Consider the following 22,625-nt stretch of genomic DNA (forward strand, 5'->3'; position numbering starts at 1 on the left):
CTATAACTTGTTCTGTAGGAATGAAACCATCAATTTAAAGTAGCTCAAACTTGGTTGAATATGCAGTAACCTACTTATGCATCAAAATATGTCTCTTGTTCTCGAAGCACCAAATCAACGATATTGAATTCAGATGCTGACATGCAATTTTTTTTTTTTTTTGGCAAATGACTCAGAGTTGTACTCTTGTATATTTTGTATTTGGGTTAAGTGGTTTCAGACAGTTTTGAGTTAAATCATTGTTGTCTGCTACATAAGAGTATTAAAAAAATAATAATGACAGAATAAGATCTAAAAGTTTGAAGCCTCTGTTTTCTTGTCAAGCTCTTTCTTCTTTTTAAAAAGTGATGGGGAAAGTGTATTTTGCCTGTTCATGGGAGAATTTTATTCTCTTCTGTGCAACAGTAGGCTTACAAATAGGCCCGTTTTTGAAAGTTATGTGAAGATTTCTTTCATTTTATCCTAAAACCTATTTTTGTCATTTAATTTAATGTGTCAGCTAGAAATGCCAGCAGTTCATTTTCCATTAATATGCAGAGTTATCAACCAAAATAATATTTTTTTTAAAATAATGCTTAGCTCTTATAAAGCATCTTCTATCTTTGAATTTTAAAATACTTCTCAGATTGTTTTACTAAAACTCATACAATGACTGATAATAGTTACCACACCATACTACCCTATAGTAGTGAGATACTGTGGTCTAGTGGACTGACCAGTGTCCTGGTATTCAGGAAACCTGGGTTCTGTTCAGCCACTGGTCTGTGGTGTGAGTTGGAGTAAATCACACAATTTTTCTGTGCCCCAGTTGTAAAATAGGGATGATGATGATAATAGTGGTATCCTTTAAAAATGCTTTGAGATCTACTGATGAAAAATGCTATATAAGAATCAGATATTATTAACAGAGATATCAGATAATAGCATGGAGAACATTTTTATAAGATTGCCTTATGTACATCCAACCATCTCAAGGTGGGAATCATAATCATACAACAATCTTGTGTCAACTTGTGTTCTAAAGGTAAAATAAAATACATTGACCCTATATCCTTTTTGCTATTTCTTTCATCTTTACTGTCCCCCGTTTTTCTGTTCCTCAATTAGCATACTCTACAGCACTTGCTGTATGGCAACATTGTCTTTCTCTTCCCCTACCTATCCCTCATATGTTGGCCACACCTCCTGCATCTCCATCAATTAATTATCCCCTTGTGGAAGTTCCTGTAATTAAATGTCTACACTGTGTTCTCCAAACTTAAATGCCGTAAAAGCAGCAAGAAGGCAACAACTTTTGACACACCACATTTTCAGCACATGCTCCAGTTGGATGAGCTCTACAGTGGAGAATGCCATCTCTTTAAGTAGGTGAAGGTTAGTGAAAGCTGACTCTTGCTGCAACTATGTCTGTCTCCACCTTGGTCACTTTTAGGGCTGGTCCACACTAACCCCCCACTTCGAACTAAGATACGCAACTTCAGCTATGTGAATAACGTAGCTGAAGAGAAGTATCTTAGTTCGAACTTACCGCGGGTCCACGCATGGCAGGCAGGCTCCCCCGTCGACTCCGCGTACTCCTCTCGCGGAGCAGGAGTACCAGCATCGACGGCGAGCACTTCCGGGATCAATCCGGGATCGATTTATTGCGTCTAGACAAGATGCGATAAATCGATCCCAGAAGATCGATTGCTTACTGCCGGACCCGGAGGTAAGTATAGATGTACCCTTAGAGTGTGATGAAAGATTTCTACTAACTGCAATGTTTCTAAATTTATTGGTGTTTAGTCTCTTCGCTGGTATTCGCTGTCTCTGCTTCTTTCAGGGTAGATAGTTCAATTGATATGAGGGTTCATAAAGTACATATTCCCTATTTTGAGGTGAATTTTGTTTGACCCTGATCTAAATAATGTAAATTGTGCCCAGATGCTATGCATATTAAATGCTTGTAAATATAAACAAATAAAAATAACTTAAAATAAAGAACCAACAAAGTATTTATATAGTCTTAAAAACTGAAAATTTATATTCTGCTTAATATAGTTGGAAGTTGCTAGTCCTTGAGCTCAGACTACCTTGTAAAAAATGGAAAAATAAATATGAATGACGATTGAGTCTCACAGTATCTTCAACACTTGAAAACTGATGGAATGGGGAACAAGCAGAGAAAATATATTCCAGTTATTATGCATTTTTGCAAATGTTTTGTACAGCATTTTAGTAAGCCAATTAGAGTATATCTTGTTTTGATTTTACAAAAAAATTTTGAGGGTAGGTAAAGCAGATGTGATACCAGAGGCACATGCAGCAAAGAGTCCTGTGGCACCTTATAGACTAACAGACGTGTAGGAGCATGAGCTTTCGTGGGTGAATACCCACTTCTTCGGATGCAGAGGCACATGTAGTTATCTTGTGAACAAATCACCTGAGAATGGGAAGTGTGTGGGACTCAGATAAAATGTTTCTCAGAAAGAATAGCTAGCCCAGTAAGTGGTGTTTGTGTTATGATCAGATTACATAGAGGATTTTAGATTCATAGACTCTAGGACTGGAAGGGACCTTGAGAGGTCATCGAGTTCAGTCCCCTGCCCTCATGGCAGGACCAAATACTGTCTAGACCATCCCTGATAGACATTTATCTAACCTACTCTTAAATATCTCCAGAGATGGAGATTCCACAACCTCCCTAGGCAGTTTATTCCAATGTTTAACCACCCTGACAGTTAGGAACTTTTTCCTAATGTCCAACCTAAACCTCCCTTGCTGCAGTTTAAGCCCATTGCTTCTTGTTCTATCTTTAGAGGCTAAGATGAACAAGTTTTCTCCCACCTCCTTATGACAACCTTTTAGATACCTGAAAACTGCTATCATGTCCCCTCTCAGTCTTCTCTTTTCCAAACTAAACAAACCCAATTCTTCCAGCCTTCCTTCATAGGTCATGTTCTCTAGACCTTTAATCATTCTTGTTGCTCTTCTCTGGACCCTCTCCAATTTCTTCACATCTTTCTTGAAATGCGGTGCCCAGAACTGGACACAATACTCCAGCTGAGGCCTAACCAGCGCAGAGTAGAGCGGAAGAATGACTTCTCGTGTCTTGCTCCTCCTCTAAAGGTTTAGACTGCTATATGGTAGCAAATAAACTGTCCTGTTCATCTGCAAAAATAAATATGTCAGCACTTTCTCCCTTTAGTGTCTATGAGATTGTCTTTTCTCAATCTAGCCATCATCTTAAATTCAAAATATGAATTATATATGAGAAGAGTTAAGAATAAGGACTCGTCTAAATGTGGCCATTCACCTGTGGACATTGGCTCGAGGTATGTCAACAATTTGAATACATAACTGAGAAATAGTTTGTATGTTGTTATGTCTCTTGGAAGGAAATACAGTCTCTTGGAAGGAAAGACTGAAGATACTGCTTTGTGTATTAGGTGAAGTAAACAGTCGATAGAATTATTTCATTTTCATTACAGAGAGAAATGGTGAGAATTTTTATATGCATTCTAATTTTTTTTTAAACTAAACTCTGTTTCCTTAAATTTCAAATCATCTAGTTGAATGTCTAAATTATCAGAAATTACATCTTTGTTCACTCTGGCAACAGTAGACTCAGGACCAGGAATTTAAATACAGCAAACCTCCCTTAGAGAGACCACCTGTCATAAGAGAATACTTGCAGAAGCCAGGGAACACCACCGCTCTCTTGTGTGCAAACCATCTCTTGCAGGTGACCACTTTTGCTAACTCCCATGAGTGGTTGCTCTTGGCAGGTTTTACTGTATTCACTTGGTGTATAGGAATATGTACACTCTCTTTCATTTTTCTATTCCATTTGATACCATTCTTACAGAACAGAGTGCAGTCTAATATAAGGAGTTCAAAGATAGTATGTTAAAGGATAGCTTGTCTTGACATCTATAGTTTATGTCCACACGATAATTCACATTCATGAGACTGAAGACCCATCAGGGTATGGAGGTTTTATTGGGAGAATTTTTAGTATACACAGTTACTTATTTGAAATATAGGGCTTGATCCTTTGGTAGAACCAAGGTATGCACTCTCTCAATATTGGGGGCAGACAGGGGCTAGTTTGGCCCATGGGTATATTAGAGCAGGCTTGGGATTGTTCTCAACAATGCTGTTTGCAGTGGCTCCTTAAGAACCATTGTGCTAGCTATGGATCAACAGATCATCTTGAACTGCAGCTGTGCTCCATCTCACCCCCAGCATTCCCCAACTGATGGTGGACAGAGGTAATGATTTTGAGGTAGCTACACTACTTCAATGCCAATTGGGCATTATCCCATTTTTAATAACCCCCAACTTCTCTGTGTAAGGAAGGTTCTGGTCCTTTGTGACAAGTGAGGCGTACAAATGAGCTGTTCAGCGTGGGCCAAAAATCTGGCCTGACATCTTATAAGTCTCCATCAAAGAGAAGCTCCATACATTGGTTAAAAAAAAAAAGGCAGATTAAACTGCAATTCTGAGTCTATTAAGACTGGTATTTACAAGGCTTTTAAAGTGGCATAAAATACTTCATCAACTGTTCTTTTACCTGTGCCAAGGAACAGCCAATTTGATTTTCTACTTATTTCAAATTACTCTAATCAAGACTTCTATTTCCTGCAAATATACTAGGAATACCGGTTTATCTAATTTTGTGATCTTCCTAAACCTTGTTAATGTTTTCGATAAGCTCACTTATTGCTCTATTATTTTATTTTGTACTTTTATTCTGGAAGAGAAAAGCAATTGTATTTTTTTTAGACATTTACTGTTAATATTAATTATTTTTTAAAAAATTCCTGTTAATTTGGTTTGCTGGAAAACATTCATTACTATTATCCAAACTTTTAATTAGATCTTTCAGATGTGTGCTTTTAATTAACTGATGACATTTTCTTTGTTCAATTATTGTAGTTCAATACAACTGTCATAAACTTATAAATGTTAATTAAAGCTGCCCCAACTCTAGTTATATAATGTCCACATAGGAATTTGCCGAAAGGCTTAACTGTAAGTAAACCAACAATGAATAAATCCATGAACTGCCAGTGGGATTTGTTTAACAAATTAACGTTTGTGTGCAGATGAGGTTCTACAACATATAATACTCAACAAAAATTTAACACAATAATGTTTTTAAAAAATGAATAACACTCTGCAATTGACTTAATCGGTTATCAAATTATTATTATTAATTTGGTGGTAAAAGAGAACAGAATTTATATGCACACATTGGAAAAGCATTTCCTTATCCGGACTCATTTTATTTATAGTATCAGAATATCAAGGAGGAATTTGTATTTATTTATTTAGGATACACTTGGGTTACTATCTGAGCCCAACTCCAATAATGCTGAAACTATTTTGAGTCTGAAATAGATTTTTAGGGCCTGATTCTCCATTATGCTAAGACCTATTTACACCTGTCTGGAAATGTAAAGGTGATTTAAAATGCATGTAAGTTACATTTCTGCCCACTTTGAAACCCCTTTATTGAGCAGTGTAATGGTGAATCTATTCAAAGCCACCGTATATACTATCCAAGGAAAAACTATTGCACTTAGAAGTATTCACTTCTAAATATATATATTTTAAATCTTAAAGGACACATATAGTGTAAACTAACACACATTAGAGTACTACAGTATGTCCTTAATCACATCCTGATATATCATAACATGACAATATATCTTAATTATGGGTAAGAGTTATATTACCATGCTGAGCTACTGTTGATAGTCTAACTAGGGAATGTAGTTTGTAAAAGAGGGCGTGTGACAATTAGAACAAAGAGGAGTCCTTGTGGCTCCTTAGAGGACCATAGAGACTAACAAATTTATCTGGGCACAAGCTTTCATGGGCTAAAACCCACTTCATCAGATGCATGGAGTGGAACATACATTAGGGAGGTATAAATACACAGCATATGAAAAGATGGGAGTTTCCTTACCAAGTTGGGGGTCAGTGCTAACGAGCCAATTCAATTAAGGTGGAAGTGGGCTATTCTCAACAGTTGACAAGAAGGATTGGAAATCACTTTTGTGGTGCTAATGAGGCCAATGTAAACAAGGTGGCCCATTTCAAACAGCTGACAAGAAGGTGTGAGTGTCAGCAGGGGGAAATTAGTTTTTGTAGTGACCCATCCACTCCCAGTCTTTATTCAGGCCTAATTTGATGGTGTCCAGTTTGCAAATTAATTCCAGTTCTGCAGTTTCTTGTTGGAGTCTGTTTTTGAATTTTTTGTTGTTGAAGAATTCCCACTTTTAAATCTGTTATTGAGTGTCCAGGGAAATTGAAGTGTTCTCCTACTGGTTTTTGAATGTTATAATTCCTGATGTCAGTCTGATACAGACTAACATGGCTACCACTCTGAAACATGACAATTAAAACTCAGCAGGGATGCTGCTTTGTTTTTTAACTGTAATATGACACACCTTACATTTACTGTAAAGTGAATTAGCTGCAAGTGTATTTGAATTCCCTCTGCTTTTCCCCATCTTGGGAGGGGTAGGGACAGTAGTATAGTCAGGTCCAGTAGAGGAAAGGCCAATTTCCATGTGGGGGAGAGGAAAGAGCTTATTTCTAAACATAGTGGACCTCAGCACCGCCTTGCATCTCAAATTGTATGTGGGAGTGTGCCTCCTCTGCCTCTCATTGAGAGGGAGGGAGGATTAGGGGAGCTGACTGGGTCTCATTAATTCTCAATTTCAAGCCCCTGAGGGCGGGAGGGAGACTCTAAGCAAACTGCAGAAATGCCTGGTAGAAGAGACTACAGGATTGTTTCTGGCAGCACTGCAGCTACAGCCAAGTCCACCCCCCTGGCCCGAGGAGAGGCAGGGCAGAAGCAGTAAACAGAGCAGAGTCTATTTGCTCCCCCATCCTGGTCCCCAGCCGAGAGTCAGAGGCCAGGCAGCAGTGAAGGTAGTAACAGCAGAGGCTACCCTTCAAGCAAAAGGTAGGAGATGGGACACAGCAGCTGGGGATGAGCTAAGCCCCTAAGCAGGACACTGGAGGCAATCAGCAGGCATCAGACACTACATTGGGGTAGCTGTAGATGTGCTCCCCACAAACATATAGGAGGAATTGGCTGATAACTACCACCTTTCCATTGCTAAAATGTTGGGGAACTTCCCTGTCTCGGGTATTCCTTCTCAGGAGGAGGGCTACTATGGGTGAAGGAATAAGGTGGATACGGAATCTAGAAGCCTGCCCATAAGCTAGGGTGGCAGATGGCCAAAAAAGGGTGCCAGGGAGTGAGGAAACACCTCCAATAGCAGAGGACAGTGCACTCAAGCTAACAGAGGTTTCATCAGAAAAAGAGAGGTTATGCCCCATACCCAACAGATATCAGGCATCCCATCCACCTCTCTCTACAGGGAAAACCACACGGGACAAAGGTGCTTTTTAAAACTGAGATGCCAGGAGACACTTTACAGGAACAGATTGGTACCCACTGGTCAAAGTCTGTTAAAGAAAATGTTTGGAAAGAAGACTATGTGAATGTATTCACTTGTCTGTCCATGAAAATTGAGTGGCAGATATGGGAGTGGTGAAAAAGAAAGAAGGGCACAAATCCAGCAAGCCCGAGGTGGCTAGGAAACTAGAGAATTTTTAGAATTAGCTGCAGTAAACACACACACACACACACACTCACACTCACACACACACAGAAATAAACATGTTAAATGAACCCAAAATGAAGTGTCACCTTTTTCAAATATTTAGAAGTTATATCATGGACACATGCCACACATGGTGATGAGACATGATTAAGCGATGAAGAGGAGTTTAGACTTACAGCTGCAGAAGAGCCAATCTTGCCCTGGGGTCAGAAGGAGGAAGACTTGTGGCTTAAACGCACAACTCCATACCATCCTGCCCAGCATGTTATACAAAGAGCAGGTTACCTGTACCAAAGCTGCAGGCTTTGGATATTGTCTCAAATGTTTGTTTCACATTTAATAAAGGGACGTGTTTTCATTCCTATTGCCGAGAGAAGCATTGGTGTAAAAGAATGTAGAGGTCAGTATGATGATGATCTGCTATGGGGTAGAGGAAAAGCCCCATCTTGTGGAAAGCGGGGTGGTCATCAAGTGCCCAGCACTCTGATGAGAGCAGCAGGAGAAAGCAGCGATCATGGAAAAAGCCCTATCTCCAATTAAAAGACCCTATTATGGCATTATCCTAACAAGACAGACAGGGTTTATATAATCTAAAAGATTTGTAGTAGGTTTTCAAAACCAAGTTGAGGAGGAGAGGCTTTATGTGTGGACAGAAATTTTAAAATCCATAAAGATTACAACAAATAGTTCAAGGAAAAGGGGGGGGGGGCATGTAAATGTATAGAATAAATCCAAACATTTCAGTCAAGATAAAAGTATAGAAGCTGCATGCAAATATTTACCAAGAGCAGAGGCTACACACGTTCCTCCATTTTGACAGTAATTGTAACAGTGGTTGGTTTCACATCTTTCTCCAGAATAGCTTGGCCAACAGTGACATCTTAAATCACCCTTCTCATTCATAATGCATCTTCCTCCATTTTCACAAGTCAGTTTACATGTATCCTCTGTAGTAAAAATTCACAAAGGTTACTGGGCTTTTCAAAAATTCTATTTCAAATAATCAGAGAAAATGATTACTCATTTGAATACTTCTTCCACTGTAAGGGCTACAGAATCAGAATTTAGTTTCCATCTGGGGGACTTGGGAAAACTATACTTTCCTATCTCATCTGGCTTGCCCTCATGCACCCTCTTCCCCATCCCTCTTAACTCTTTCCCTTCTATGTCCTCTCTGCCTTTGTCTTTTTGTTCAGCTAATAGCTGCCTAACTCACCCCCACCCAAAGGATTTAAAAACAAACCAATCAACCATCTAGCCAGGGTAGTCAATAGGCAGACTGCGGGCCAAATATGGACCACCACACACTTTTGAACGGGCCATAAAATCTTTTTATTTACTTATTATTAATTATATTATTATTATTTTAGTGTTATTTTCTCTGGAGTCTGGACTTTGACTATACCTTTAACAAGAAATGTGGACCTTAACAATAAAATAATTTATTACCCCTACCCTATTCCATCCTTTCTCACAGCCTCCCCCCCACACCTCCAACATGCGGAACTCACATGTTTAGAGACAATCACTTTACATTTGCAAACATCGGTCTCTTCATATGTATATTCATTTCCCTTACTCTTTGTCTCGTCTATTTAAATTGTAACCTTTTTTGGGGAAGGGCCTGCCTACTTCTCTGTTTGTACAGTCTGTAGCCCATTCTCACTAGGCCCTAGGCCAGGGGTCGGCACGTAAGCACCCTGGCGGGCCGGGCCAGTTTTATTTACCTGCTGACGCAGCAGGTTCGGCCGATCGCGGCCCCCACTGGCCGCGGTTCGCCGTCCCGGGCCAATGGGGGCGGCGAGAAGCGGCACGGGCGAGCGATGTGCTGGCCGCGGCTTCTCGCCGCCCCCATTGGCCCAGGACGGCGAACCGCGGCCAGTGGGGGCCGCGATCGGCTGAACCTGCCGCGTCAGCAGGTAAATAAAACTGGCCCGGCCCACCAGGGTGCTTACCCTGGCGAGCCGCGTGCCAAACGTTGCCGACCCCTGCCCTAGGCACTACTTTAACATAAATAATAATATTCTTGAAGCCAAACTCAGCTGAGGTATAACCCTACTGTCTTCCATTATAGTGGTGCCTACTTTGGTAACAGCATCAGAACATAGCAAGAAATTAATATATTTATGTCTGTTTCAATGCACAAACCATTCAATGACATCAAGAAGAAATCAATTGTAGAATATCATGTATACAATACTGAAAAGTTCAAATAATTATAATAGTTAGGTTGCGTAAATATCCACACAGCTTTCAAATCCAGTTTGGCCTATCTTTCCATTGCTTACAAAATGGATCATGTGAAGTTGGACTAATTAAAATGTCTGTCTATTCCTGCCTTCTAATCTTGGTCTACAATTGCAGAAGTGTCCATTTTAAGAAAAATGATATCACAAAGCTCCAGGAAGAATTCAGTATTATGTCCACCAGAAATATAGATGTTTCCCAAGATTAGCGTTTTGGAGCTAAAACAATATATAACAAAGGTTTCTGTTTCTTCTAGATTACTCTAGGATTGGATGATCTGAATGGATTAAGATAGACACCCTTTGATATATCCTTTTATACAGTTCAAAGTGTATTTCTTTGTTCATACTGAGATTCACATGCATGAAAATTTCCACAAAAATAGCACTAATTTATTGGATCAAATATAGAACTCAGTTAAACTTTTGCAATCTCACTGGTTTGCACATGTATAATAATTAAGGGGAGAAATTGAACAATTGTGTGTTTTGAAAAAATAGAGGAAAAGAAAATATTTTCCTTTATTTTGGTTATAGCTGATGTTACTAGAAATAGAGCAATTATTAAAATAATTCTATGATGCTGGAATGAATTGGTCCCCATAGAAACACACAAAAATATAAAAATCCAATATTTTGTATTATAAAAGCATAATTAAATATTCTTTATCAATTTTTTTCTTTATAAAATAAGTTAGTTCAAGAATGTTAATATAATTTTTATATGAAATAATTATTAACCAGCAAAGCTACAACAATAATTTTGGATTTTACTAATTTAGAAATATTAAAAGTAGGGTTTCAAGATGGAACAGAGTGGCAAAGTTCAACAACCCCATGTAGGAATGTAGGACTTTTAAAATAAGTAGCCTTGATGTTAGAGGCTAGAAACGTATGTCAAGATGCAAAATTATTTCCTGACTCAGATCAGGTGAATCCTATCAACTGCAATCAGGATATAAAAGAGCCTGACAATGTTTCTGAGGTGGTAGGAAATGAAGGCATGAACAGAGGGATTATGTTGGGGGGAAAAACCTGGAATAGAGAAGCTCAGAAGAAAGTTTATGCTAAGGTTTACATTCTATTATTTAAATTAATGACAAAAGACAAATCACTTGATGCAGATAAATTAGGAACATAATTAATGTGTTTACTATTTGGAGCACAGAGTAAGAATCAACCTGCTTATGCAAGGATTCCAAACTCTGGAAGCTTTTTTTGGTGAAAAATGCAAATATGGTGACACTGAAACATTTCAGGAATTTGTGCAGATTTTGCCAAACTGTTTCAGTTGGAAAAAACTAAAAATAATAAGATATTTCAATTTTTCAATTCAAACTTTTTATTTTGAAATTTCCTTTAATTTTATTTTAAAAATTAAACATTATAAATGCTCAGAGTCTAAAAACAAGTTGCACTTCAGGCTGAACGAGATGTTTCATTTGGTATGAATTTTTTTCTTTCACTTTTTTGGAAAAAAAAAAAGTGTTTTCAGTGTGACCCAAAACAAGCTTTTCAATTTTATGATACTGCCAGGAAACCCAAAACTCCATTATTTGCACATTCTTCTAACTGTGAACTATTGATATAGATATAAATATACATTACTGTGTGTCCTATCTCTTCCACTCTTCTTTCTCTTCTTAAAGAAAAAAACCCTATGTGTACTACTCCCTAAAAAGAACGGAAATCAAAGACTTAATTGTTTGCAAAAATGTGGGTGGGTCAGATTCAGGAGACATTGAAATAAGGAAATTATGAAGTCATTCACTTTCTATTATTTATCATGATCTTTCTCTCTCTCAATCTGGTACATAATGGGGAAATAGCAAGCCCTGAGATCCTAAAAGAAAGAAAGGTGGAACATAGGGAAAGGTCATCTCAAGGGGAGTAAAAGAAGGATTCTCTCTCTTTTGGCTTCAGTATAATACATAATGAAGTGGTAATGGGTTTTACACACCCAGGCACATAAAATTCTGCTTGTTTTCTCCTTAGAAAAATCAAAATGTCATTTATGGTCTTCCTACTTGATATGGTTCTCTCTCAGTGTAGCCATCAGGAAAAAAAGACAACAGAATATGTTTGTCATTGAGGTCTTTTGATCAGACTACTTTTGAAAAATGCAAGAAATCCCCCCTCCCCCTGGTAAAAGTTATCCTCCTTCAATTCCCAATCAAAACAATTCCTTGGATTAGGGGGGAAAATACACAGATCCATTTCCAGAGGGGTAACAGAGCAACAAAAAGTTATGTGATTCCTAAAAATTACATTGAAAGTTTATGGCAAAACGAGGAGATGGAAGACCCATAACTTTCTCTCTAGACAACAGTACCACACACACAAGGTGCTCTGTATTTAGGATAATTGAGATATCAGCGTAGGAGAGGGGGATTTTTTAAGCACCCAATGACAGAGGAGCACAAGTCCAATTGATTTTCAATAAACCTATTCACTTTTGAATAAAAGCACTGAAATCTACAAAAGAAAAAAGTACTGTAAGTGCAAAGCATTATTAATAGTCACATTTTTCAAATGAAGTAAGTAAAGCACAGACAGATTTAATAGCTTGGATGGAAGGCATTGTTCCCAAATGGGAAGGGACTATGAAGTCAAGAGTCTTGAGTTCTAAGCTTGGTTCTGACACAGTCATCTATAATTATTCTGTAATATCTATTAATGTTGAAAGTAAAAGCTGGGATGCAAACAGATACATAGCTAATTTAGCTATGTAGTGAGTGTACATATTATGTCAGTTGCACATTGAGGACCCAATCCAGCAAAGCATTTAAACTCAAGCTTAGCTTTAGTATGTGAATAGTCACATGCTTAAATTCCTTGCTGGATCAGAATATAGATCTGCTCACGCGCCATTATTAGTTTAGTCAACACTACTCATTCTTTGAACTTAATAATTTAGTGACCTGTCCAACCCAATTATTTAAAATTTAATAAACTCAATCTTTATTAAACCTAAACAAACACACACAAAGAATGTGTACCTCCAAAACACAACAACACAGGTCACCCACTCTTATTCATGCTAGTAGTTCCTGATTCAACTAATACCACTGAAACTAATGCCAGTGCTCATGGAGCACGGTATATTCCAATGTGAGTAAAAGAGTAATAAAATTGAGCCCTATGTTAATACAACATTAGGGTGACACACTTAAACACAAAAGATGTTAGAAAATGCAAAAATAAAGGTTTTCACAGTAACATTATGTACATGGGAGCCCCAATCCTGGTCTGTGTCCTAGCTGTGCTGAGCACAACTTGGGGTGGGAAATGCAAGTTCCTGAGGTAAAGTAGAGTACGTCTCTAAATGATGTGCTCAATGCTGGTTATCCACTGTCTACCCACAACCAGGGATTACTGGATGCAGCGATGCCACAGACACAAGTGTGCTAGGTTCTGTGAGCCGTCTCCATCTCTCTCCACCCGCAGACTTTCTGGATACTTTGCACATCCAGAGAAGCATAAGAAAAACTGAAAGGTGGCCAAGTTCTGGTATAGGATGTATATTTACATTTAAATAGTCTAAGGATCTATAAGTAAGACTGTTCAAAAGAAGCAGAAAAAAAGGGTTGAATGACCAAATTTATTACCTTTTATACAGATAAAATGATTTTGCAAAGTGGATTAGGTAACCTGGCTAGCTGCAGAAACCAAAAGATGAGTGCTTCAAGTCCTCATCCTAAAGGATCTGTAGAACAACTCCTGGATCCTGGATAGTGATTTCTCCTCGTCGTCGTCTTCTTTTTTTTTTTTTTTGCAGATGACATATAGATTTTTAGAGTACTGGAACATCAGTAAATGAAGAGAATCTCAGTGATTTAATGAGAATAATTTGACTCAGTGATCATACTTCTTTCAAGAGTGAGGTTGAGGCTGTTCAAATCTGGGCTGTGCTGGGGTCCCTGATTAGGAGGCCTGCACAGCTTAACCACTGTCAAGGAGGAACCAAGGTCGTCTCTAATTCGGACAGAGAATCAAAGGCCTCCTCAGACACTCAAGTGATGAAGAGTATGCTTGATTTATGCTTTTTTTTATTTGATGCTGATATTAAGGGTTGAAGTAACTCTATATTTGGGCCAGGGATGAGGTAGGTTTTCCATTCCCAGGACTCTGATGTATTTTTCCTTGGAGAAGCATAGAGTGTTTTGACTTGTTGGCAGACAAATTGTGATGCTTCAAAGGTATCTTCTTTTTATAAGTGTGATCTTCTGTTTCCATGCTGAACCACGTTGCCTTCTGTTTGTATGATATGCACTGATGATATTCAGAAAGCTGATTTTCTGTGAAGATTATGACTTCCATTGTCTCATTGTCCAGTGAAAAAGCTCCTCTTTCCTTGAAGGCTGCTGATGCAAATCTATATGGTTTTGTTCTTCACTGTTACATAGGTTACTACCACCTGGACCAGATCAAATTTTGTTGAGGGCTTCTTTGAAGGATGCTGAATATGTTTCAGAGTGCTCTTGACTTTCTTGTTTCTTGAACTTTTTATATAGAAGTTCTATTCAAAGAATTAATCATCTATTTAATTACGGAATGGAAGAAAAAGGTTCTAGACCCTGTAATTTTATAGTATTTCAGTCTGGCAATTTATTCTGTTGTTACTGCATGGATTTTCCAAGTTAGATCTTATTATTTTTTCAGAGAAAAAATGGACTGACATAGTTTCCTCTGACTTTAATTTGGAAGAAAAGTATTTCCTTGGATACTTTTTCTTCCGTTCTTCCTTTTGATTTGGCTGCATGCTCCTTGTGTTATTAACCTTGTGACATGTTTTCTCAGAAAGCTCAAGGCACAAAATCTCTTGTGCTGATCTTTGCCAGTTTTCTCTGACTGAGAGTAAAAGAGCTGACCTTTCCCCATGGATGAAGCATTTGAGGAGGCAGTAATACAATACTTTTTGGACATTTTCAGCTTTTGGGGATTTTGGGACTACAGTCCTCTCTTGGGAAAAATATGGCTCTATCCTCATCCCCTGGGCTGGAAGACACCAAACGGGTGGATAAGCCTCTGTAGTAACAGCTTAATGAATTACATTATGGGGAGAAGGAGGAGGAAGGACTCCCGCATCTTTCTCCAAGGGGGAGAGAATTCATTTCAGGAAATGGGAGGATATTTTAGTCTCTTGCTTACTCTTGAGAACAATGTGCAGTTTGCCACTTTCCCAGCCGAGTGACAAAGTATATGAAAGGTTTTTATAGCCTTATGCCAAAGCAGTGTGATCTTTTCTATCCTGCTGAAGAGCCCTTCCTGCTCTGGGGGAGTACTCTCTAGGGCTGCATTTGTCTGGCATCTAGTCCTGATCTCTGACACAGCCTATCTGCAAGCTGCAAGCACAACTTTCCCTTTGAAGACTGTTGAATCCACTTCACAAATTGAACCTTTTTGGTTTAAAAAAGTTCCAGTTAGCCTGCTCTGCCATCTTAAAGAGAGAGGGGGACGTTATGAGCAAGCATTTTCTGCGTGATCTCAGAGAAAAAATAGAATTTTATTTTACAGCCCAAACTGAAAGAGAAGGCCAGGAAAGGTGGCAAACTGAGGCAAAAAACAAACAAACAAAAAACTGTTGACAGTACTTGAACTTATATTACCAGTTCCAGTGGTACATTCTCCTTTTAAAATACAGGTAGTATGCCTCAAACCAGTAGAATCTTTCAAAACAGAAGTAGCTTTATAAGTATGCTCACTGTGATGTTTGCAACATGAAAAGCTGAAAATACGAAAGAAAACACAAATATGGCACAGATTGAACATTTGGATCTGAATCTTTGCAGTTTTCCTGAAACTTTTCATGCAGTCAAGAGAGTACAAATATACTGTATTTTAAATGTAACTGGTAAATGTTCAAATTAGGAATATGGAATTCATGTACAATTTCCATTATTAGTATTTATTCAGAGGGAAGTGCTACATACAACTTTCTTCCAGTGCAAATCTCTGTATTGACATTTAAACTTTCATCTTTCTGGCACATTTTTAGTTTCATTGTGCTATACATTAGACATAATAAACATAATTAGTGCAAATCCAGCACTCTGTTGGAAACCGAAGCAATGCTCAATCAATCTGAAAACTACAGCTTACCTCCGAAACAGAAAAACAGGTCTGCTTTCGTCAATACATAAATTAGAAACAAAGCTGTACTCCATCAATTGTAATTAACTACTCGAGAGATCAGCTGAACACTTCTCCAAGAATAAGAAAGAACTGGATATGAAATGTTTTTGATTTTGTTACTAAAATATTAGATACATTCAGAATACTAATCAATTGTAACAGATACCAGCTAAAAAAGACAGCTGATTGTAAAGAGCTGTAAAGGTCTCAAATATATGCTTTTCAATTATAGGATAATTAATTAGCAATAAGGAGAAATGTGCAATAAGCATTCAGTTTGTACACAAATCTATTGAGGAGTCAGTGTTCAGAATTCACTGTATAGTGTTTATAAAGAAAAAAAAACAGATAGATCAATGGATCCTTCTATTATGACATATCAATGCTAATAACTGCTATGTAGAATTTCATGAAAAAAACAAAACCCAATGAGGCAGAGCTTGAGTAATAACATCTTTTTTGACAATTTCTGGGATGAAATTAATGAAAACAAACACATGTTGTGCAAAGCCATAATCTCTAGGGCAAAGCAGTAGAGTACTTCACATTAGCCATAAAAAGCTTATAGAAATGAGGTCTGATTAGCTAAAATGAGGGAGTGTCATTTGTTTAGAATAACCATACAGACTCAGCCAGGCACTTCTCAAAGTGTGTTCAGCCAGAAGGAGGTCTTGAGACATTCATTCCCCAGAAACAAATATAATAATTCACACTGCTTTAGGTGCACTGATGGCTGTAGATAACCAGCCCATTTTTACTATGGTGAACTTGTGTTTTTGGTAGTCCATTAAATTACTGAAACTTCATTAGCTCCTTTCCTACATGTTAATATTACACCTGATAATAATCTATGTGCTGTACAATAAACCAACAGTCACACTGGATAGTAGTGTCATTGGAATTATGCTATAGTTAAACATCACAGTGCAATCACAGTGTGGTTATGCTTTTTGATACATGTAATTACAATGAATTCAGATAACTGGAAAGTTCACTACATCACTGAAAATAATTACCATACCAATTTAATGTAGTTAGTATACCTAGCTTCTAATAGTGTATATATTAAGAACACCACCAAAGAGGTAATAATAAGTAATCCAGTCATGTGGTTAACTATTCAGTTGTATAAATTAATGGTCCCTGATCCACCAAAGTACTCAGGCACCTAAGTCTAAGTCTCAGATATAGGTGCCTAAGTCCCAGTTTTAGGCTCCACTGCAATCCACAGAAATCCTGTTGAACTTTCTAGGGGTCTACAGTCGATCGCCGCCCACGTGTTCAGGGTAAGAGTTCCCTCAGCACCTACGTTTCCATCTCTGAGCATGCACACTGCTACCTTACTCCCAGGTGTCTGGATACCTATTTCCCACCTAAGTCCCAGAGCAATTTATGAACCAGGAGAAGATAGGTATTCGGCCACGTAAGTCAAGTGTGGGCCCTATCTGGTATGTGCAGAAGCCACCTACTGGATCAGATCCCATTCAAACTCTGCTTGTGCTGCTGGTGCTGCCTCCCACATTATAACTTTTAGCCCAGTGGTCTGGGATGTGGGAGACCCATATTCAATTCCTCTCTCTACCTCATAGGAAGAAGGTATTTGAACACCGATGGCCTACCTTTCAGGGGAATGTTCTAACCAATGACCTATGGATAGTCTCATGTAGGGGTCCCTCAGGATCTCCTGTTGAAGGTGTTCACTTTAGAGAAATAGTGATTGGAGCAGGGGGACTGGAGTCTCCCACCTCCCAGGCTGGGCTACAGAATCATTTTCACATGCTCTCTCTGGCCCAATGACTGATCCTCTGTGAATAAATACTAAATATTTATTGGACCAGAGAAAGATAATGACTGTTATTCCTTTTAGCTGGAGACAGTTTTGGAAAGAAAAAAACAACAACAACCTTGTTTGACAGTCTCTTAAGTGGTATCAAAGATAGTCATAACCGTTCTTTTTTTGGGGGGGTAAAGAATTTTATTGAGATGGCCTGGAGCTGGTATTGTTGCTCTTGCTGTTAAAACTTCAATCCCATTTCACCTCAGGGGGTATTAGGGATTCATCTGGAGCCAGCAGAGGCAATATCATCTAGGTCCTTCTCTCTGGCCTTGTCTGGTCAGGACATCTCTCAGGATTAGGACAACAAAGGCCCAGAGTCCCAAGCAGCCTAACTAGAAGTGCCAGATGAAGACCTTTTCAGCCATGAAAAAACAGATTTTAAAATCTACTTCAGAGTATTTTAGCCATATCAAAATAGATCATAGATATACATGCTGGAATCCTTAGTTAAGTTCTGTGTATTTCAGATGCAATTTAAGCTGCCACCTTAAATGGGCAAATGAAAACACTCAAAAAAATATCCAAAACTAGAGAACCTAAAGTGAAATCAGAGTACAAAGAAACAGTTACTCAGCAATTTATAAAGAAATTATAGATAGTGCAAGTGTGGGCAGCTATTTGAAGCAACTGATCCCTCAAAAGTCTCCAGTTAGTGAAAATTCAGTGAACAGGGCACTTCTCCATATCTATCTAAAACCATTATGCTGTGGACAGCCCAAATAGATTTGTGGAAACGCAACTATAATAGACTTCAAATCTGTGTCCTATGACAATATCTTTCCTAGCAGCTCAGTTGTTCAGTATATTCTCTCAGTTGTTCAGTAAAGTTGGGTTAATTACTGAAATTACAGATGCAGGTTACTCCCAGACACCAAAGGAAGAATAAAATTCCTTTAATGTAATTTGTCAATACTTAAATTTCAATATTAAATATAATGTTAAGTCTTTCTATGTTTATCTTTTAGAAATATTGTAATGAATCAGCTGAGCACTATTGGATCTGCCCAGCGTGATTCTGTTGCTGCTTTTCTGGCTCTTGACTTAAGAATGAGAGGTAGCCAGAAGTGGAACATATTGTGTCAACTGGGCAAACAGTATGATGCCTGGAGGAGCAATGAAGATAGCAGTTCTTAGTGGTTATTCAGGGTGACTCCTTGGGGTTTCCAGAGTTGTCTATGTGTGGTTTGGTCCATTTTGGTTTAACGGTAACAAGACTCATGTATATAGTGTAGGTAAGAATGCGTACAGAGTATAAACAAACATTTTACAATGTATTTGGCTATGACATCAGTTCCCATCCAAGAAGACAAAATGACCTGTTGCAAGGCCACAACATCGACCACAGCTTAGCCCAAGGACAACAGTATTTAAGCACATATTTTTTACACCAACCATATAGCATAATGTAGTAAATGTAAGAGATAATACTCATGTATCTGCATGGCTATGATCTATTTTATATGCCTTGTACTGTATCTAAACAAAGAGATGAATTAGTTAGATATATACTGTAGCCTATGTGCTGTTGTTTTACCCTTACTGTTAGTACATGTAGTTTTCTTGAACAGGAACTAAAACACTGATAGTTTTACTGATTTCACTTTATAAACACTTCTAAATCGCTATATTAGTTTGGCTTTTCAATACTTGGTAGAATAAATTTGGAATTGTGTGACTTAATATCAAAATTTCTATTTGGGTGATTTGGTAACTGGTGAGCTCCCCCAAATTCTAGATCCTTTATATTAACAGAACTAGAATTATAAATATTAAAAATTCTGCTACTCGCACATTTTGATTTCTCACATTCAAAGGAAATCCTAATCTGTGATTGCTGAATCTCAAAAGCTTTCAAGATTCTGATCATTTTGTTAAGGACTCAAAAGTTTGAATGCTATCAATCTTCTGAATTCCTTGCTTGTGCTAACACAGGGCTGAATTCTCAGGAAAACAAGTTTCTCGTGCCATTTTTGATACTTGCTTCTTCAGGTTGGATCTAAAATACCATGAGAATAACTTTTATTTTAATATTTTAGCACTCTCTTCTGTACAGCGAGAGTACTGTTAATCTTGTCTGTCAAACAGTTATCAAAACAGTATTACTCAAACAATGTAATTCTTCAGAAGAATACAATTTGTATTCTAAATTTTTAAAGAGGGAATTCTGGCTAGGGAGGGGAGATTATAAATACACTTGGCTACTTTTTCTCTGCATTCATGAGTAGATAATGTTTTATAAATAATTCATATTCAATGGATAAATAGTAATTTTACAAGTGACATACTTTCTTTTCCTAGAATCTAACAGGAACACAGGAATTACCATATAAGCAAATCCACTTTTTTGTGGTCTAGATGAAATTACTATTAGGTGGGTGCACAACTGGCTGAAACACTGTATTCAAAGATTAGTTATCAGTGGATCACTCTCAGACTGGGAGGACACAGCTTGTGGGACCCCATAGGGGCCAGTCCTGGATCAGGTAATATTCAATATTTTTCTAAACGACTAGAATACTGGAATGGAGAGTACGTTTATAATATTTGCAGATGACACCAAATTGAGAGAGACTGCAAAAACATTGGAGGAGAGGATTAGAATTCAAAACAGCCTTGACAACTTGGAGACTTGATCAGAAATCCACAAGAGGAAATTCAATAAAGATAAGTGCAAAGTACTTCATTTTGGAAGGAAAAATCAAATGCACAACTACAAAGTGGGGAATAACTGTCTAGGTGTTAGCACCGCTGAAAAGGATCTGGGGATTATAGTGGACCACAAATTGAATATGAGTTATCAGTGTGATGCAGTTGTGAAAAAGGCTGATATTCTCAGGTATACTAGCAGAAATGTCATATGTAAGAGAGGGGAGGTAATTATCCCACTGTACTCAGCATTGGTGAGGTCTCAGGTCACACATCCAATTCTGGGCATCATGCTTTAGAAAAGATGTGGACAAACTGGAGAAAGTCCAGAGAAGAACAACAAAAATAAGAAAGCTTTAGAAAACCTGACCTCTGAGGAAAAGTTTTTAAAAAACTGGGCATGCTTAGTCTTCAGAAAAGAACACTGAGGGGGGGAGCTTGATAACAGTATTCTAATATGTTACGTTCTGTTACAAAGAGGACAATGATCAATTGTTCTTCATGCCCACTGGAGATATGGCAGGAAGTATTTGGCTTAATCTGCCACGTGGGAGATTTAGGTTAGCTATTAGGAACAAACTTTCTAACTATAAGGCTAGTCAAGATCTGGAACAGGCTTCCAAGGGAGGTTGTGGAATCCCCATCACTGGAGGTTTTAAAGAACTGGTTAGATAAACACTTGCCGGGGATGGTCTAGGTTTACTTGGTCCTGCCTCAGAGCAGAGGGCTGGACTTGTTGACGTCTCATGGTCCCATCCAGTCCTACACATCTATGATTCTCTAATAGTGTTTTCAGTTTTATTTGCTATGTCTTTCTTTATATAGGCTATTGCTTTTTTACCACTGCTGGATTCTGAGCAGAGGTGTTCTTTGAGCTAGCCACACTAATGGTCTTTTAGGCCTTTTTTGTGAGTGATTAACAGTTAACTGAGAACCAAGAATGCTTTTGAATAGTTCAAATTATTCTTTATAATGTATATTACCTTTCATTTGTCAACAATGAATATAATCTCCCATCTTACTGTTCACTCATAGAGGCTTGGTAAATCTTTTGTTTGAGCAACGTAAATAGTTTTATGTCATCTCCAAATTTTGCTACTCCACTATTCACTTTCTATTCCAGTTCATTAGTAAATATACTGTACAACATCACAGTGTTTTGGAACACTTGTCTATTAGCCTTTTGCCAGGACATAAACACTGATCATTATTCTTATTTCTTGTGTTCAATCTGTTAACCAATGTCTAATACCCACCTGAAAGGCTCAGATCACTGCATGTTCCATTGATCAAAGATTTCCCTTCTGGACATGCACAAGCTGCACCAGAAGGGTTGAGTAAACAGAGAAACTCGCATGTCAAGTCCAAGCAAGGATTAGGTGCTGTTTAAGGGTGGGTAAAAAAAAAAAAAAAAAAAAAAAAAAACATGTTAAAATTTTGCAGTTACATTGTTTCCGGGAACAGAACTAATGAAGAACCATGTATGCAAAATTAGACTCTAATTTACACTCTGTGAAATCCCCATTGAAATGTAGCTGCTGTAGGAAGTAGTGTTGGAAATTCAGTACATTGTCCCACTGAATTAATATTGAACCAATATCCCAGCATGTTTTTATGTGACATGTGCTTGGGAGTGCTGGCTTTAGAATGAAATGCAAAACTGGTGCCCTCACTGCTTCTGATCATTAACAATCTTTATGGAACCTTTTGCCAGGGTGAGTCTTAGGAACCTGGGAGGCCAGTGCAATAATTTTTTGTGGTTTTCCCCTACATAAACTTAAACAAAAAGGGTGGCTCTAGGCAGTTCTAAGCAAGTTTGTATGTTGAGATCCCCTTTTATTTTTCCTCCCAATACCACCACATATCTTTCCCTACCCAATTCCTCAGTACTCCCAATCCTTCATGACTCCAGTCTCTTTTAGTCCACCCCCTTGGCTACTGCTGTTGCTTGGGTGGGGCGGGAGGGGCAGAGGATGGAGGAGAGGGAAGAACATATGCTGATTTAGAATATTTGGGATACTACCTCAGGCTAACTCCAGACTGCTCCTGGTGTGCTCTGTTATGAGAGTGGGCACCATATGCAAGCTGTCTACATGGAAGTGAGTCCTTATTGAACCTCTTCCCCTTGTAGCT

At 38.2% G+C, this 22,625-nt stretch overlaps 1 protein-coding gene across 1 annotated transcript in view; it reads right to left on the reverse strand.

Annotated features, from left to right (window-relative positions):
- The window catches only part of LRP1B (LDL receptor related protein 1B), a 1,279,381-nt gene that overhangs the window by 51,949 nt on the left and 1,204,807 nt on the right, over window positions 1-22,625 (reverse strand). The window contains exons 81-82 of the mRNA XM_026647738.1: window positions 21,749-21,874; window positions 8,411-8,575 (exon numbers count right to left, since the gene is read on the reverse strand). Of these exons, the coding sequence (XP_026503523.1) occupies window positions 8,411-8,575; window positions 21,749-21,874 (291 nt within the window). The remainder of the gene's footprint in view (window positions 1-8,410; window positions 8,576-21,748; window positions 21,875-22,625) is intronic.

This window comes from Terrapene carolina, unplaced genomic scaffold, assembly GCF_002925995.2.
Source record: "Terrapene carolina triunguis isolate 2854851 unplaced genomic scaffold, T_m_triunguis-2.0 Scaffold62, whole genome shotgun sequence".
NCBI classification, from domain to species: Eukaryota; Metazoa; Chordata; order Testudines; family Emydidae; genus Terrapene; species Terrapene triunguis.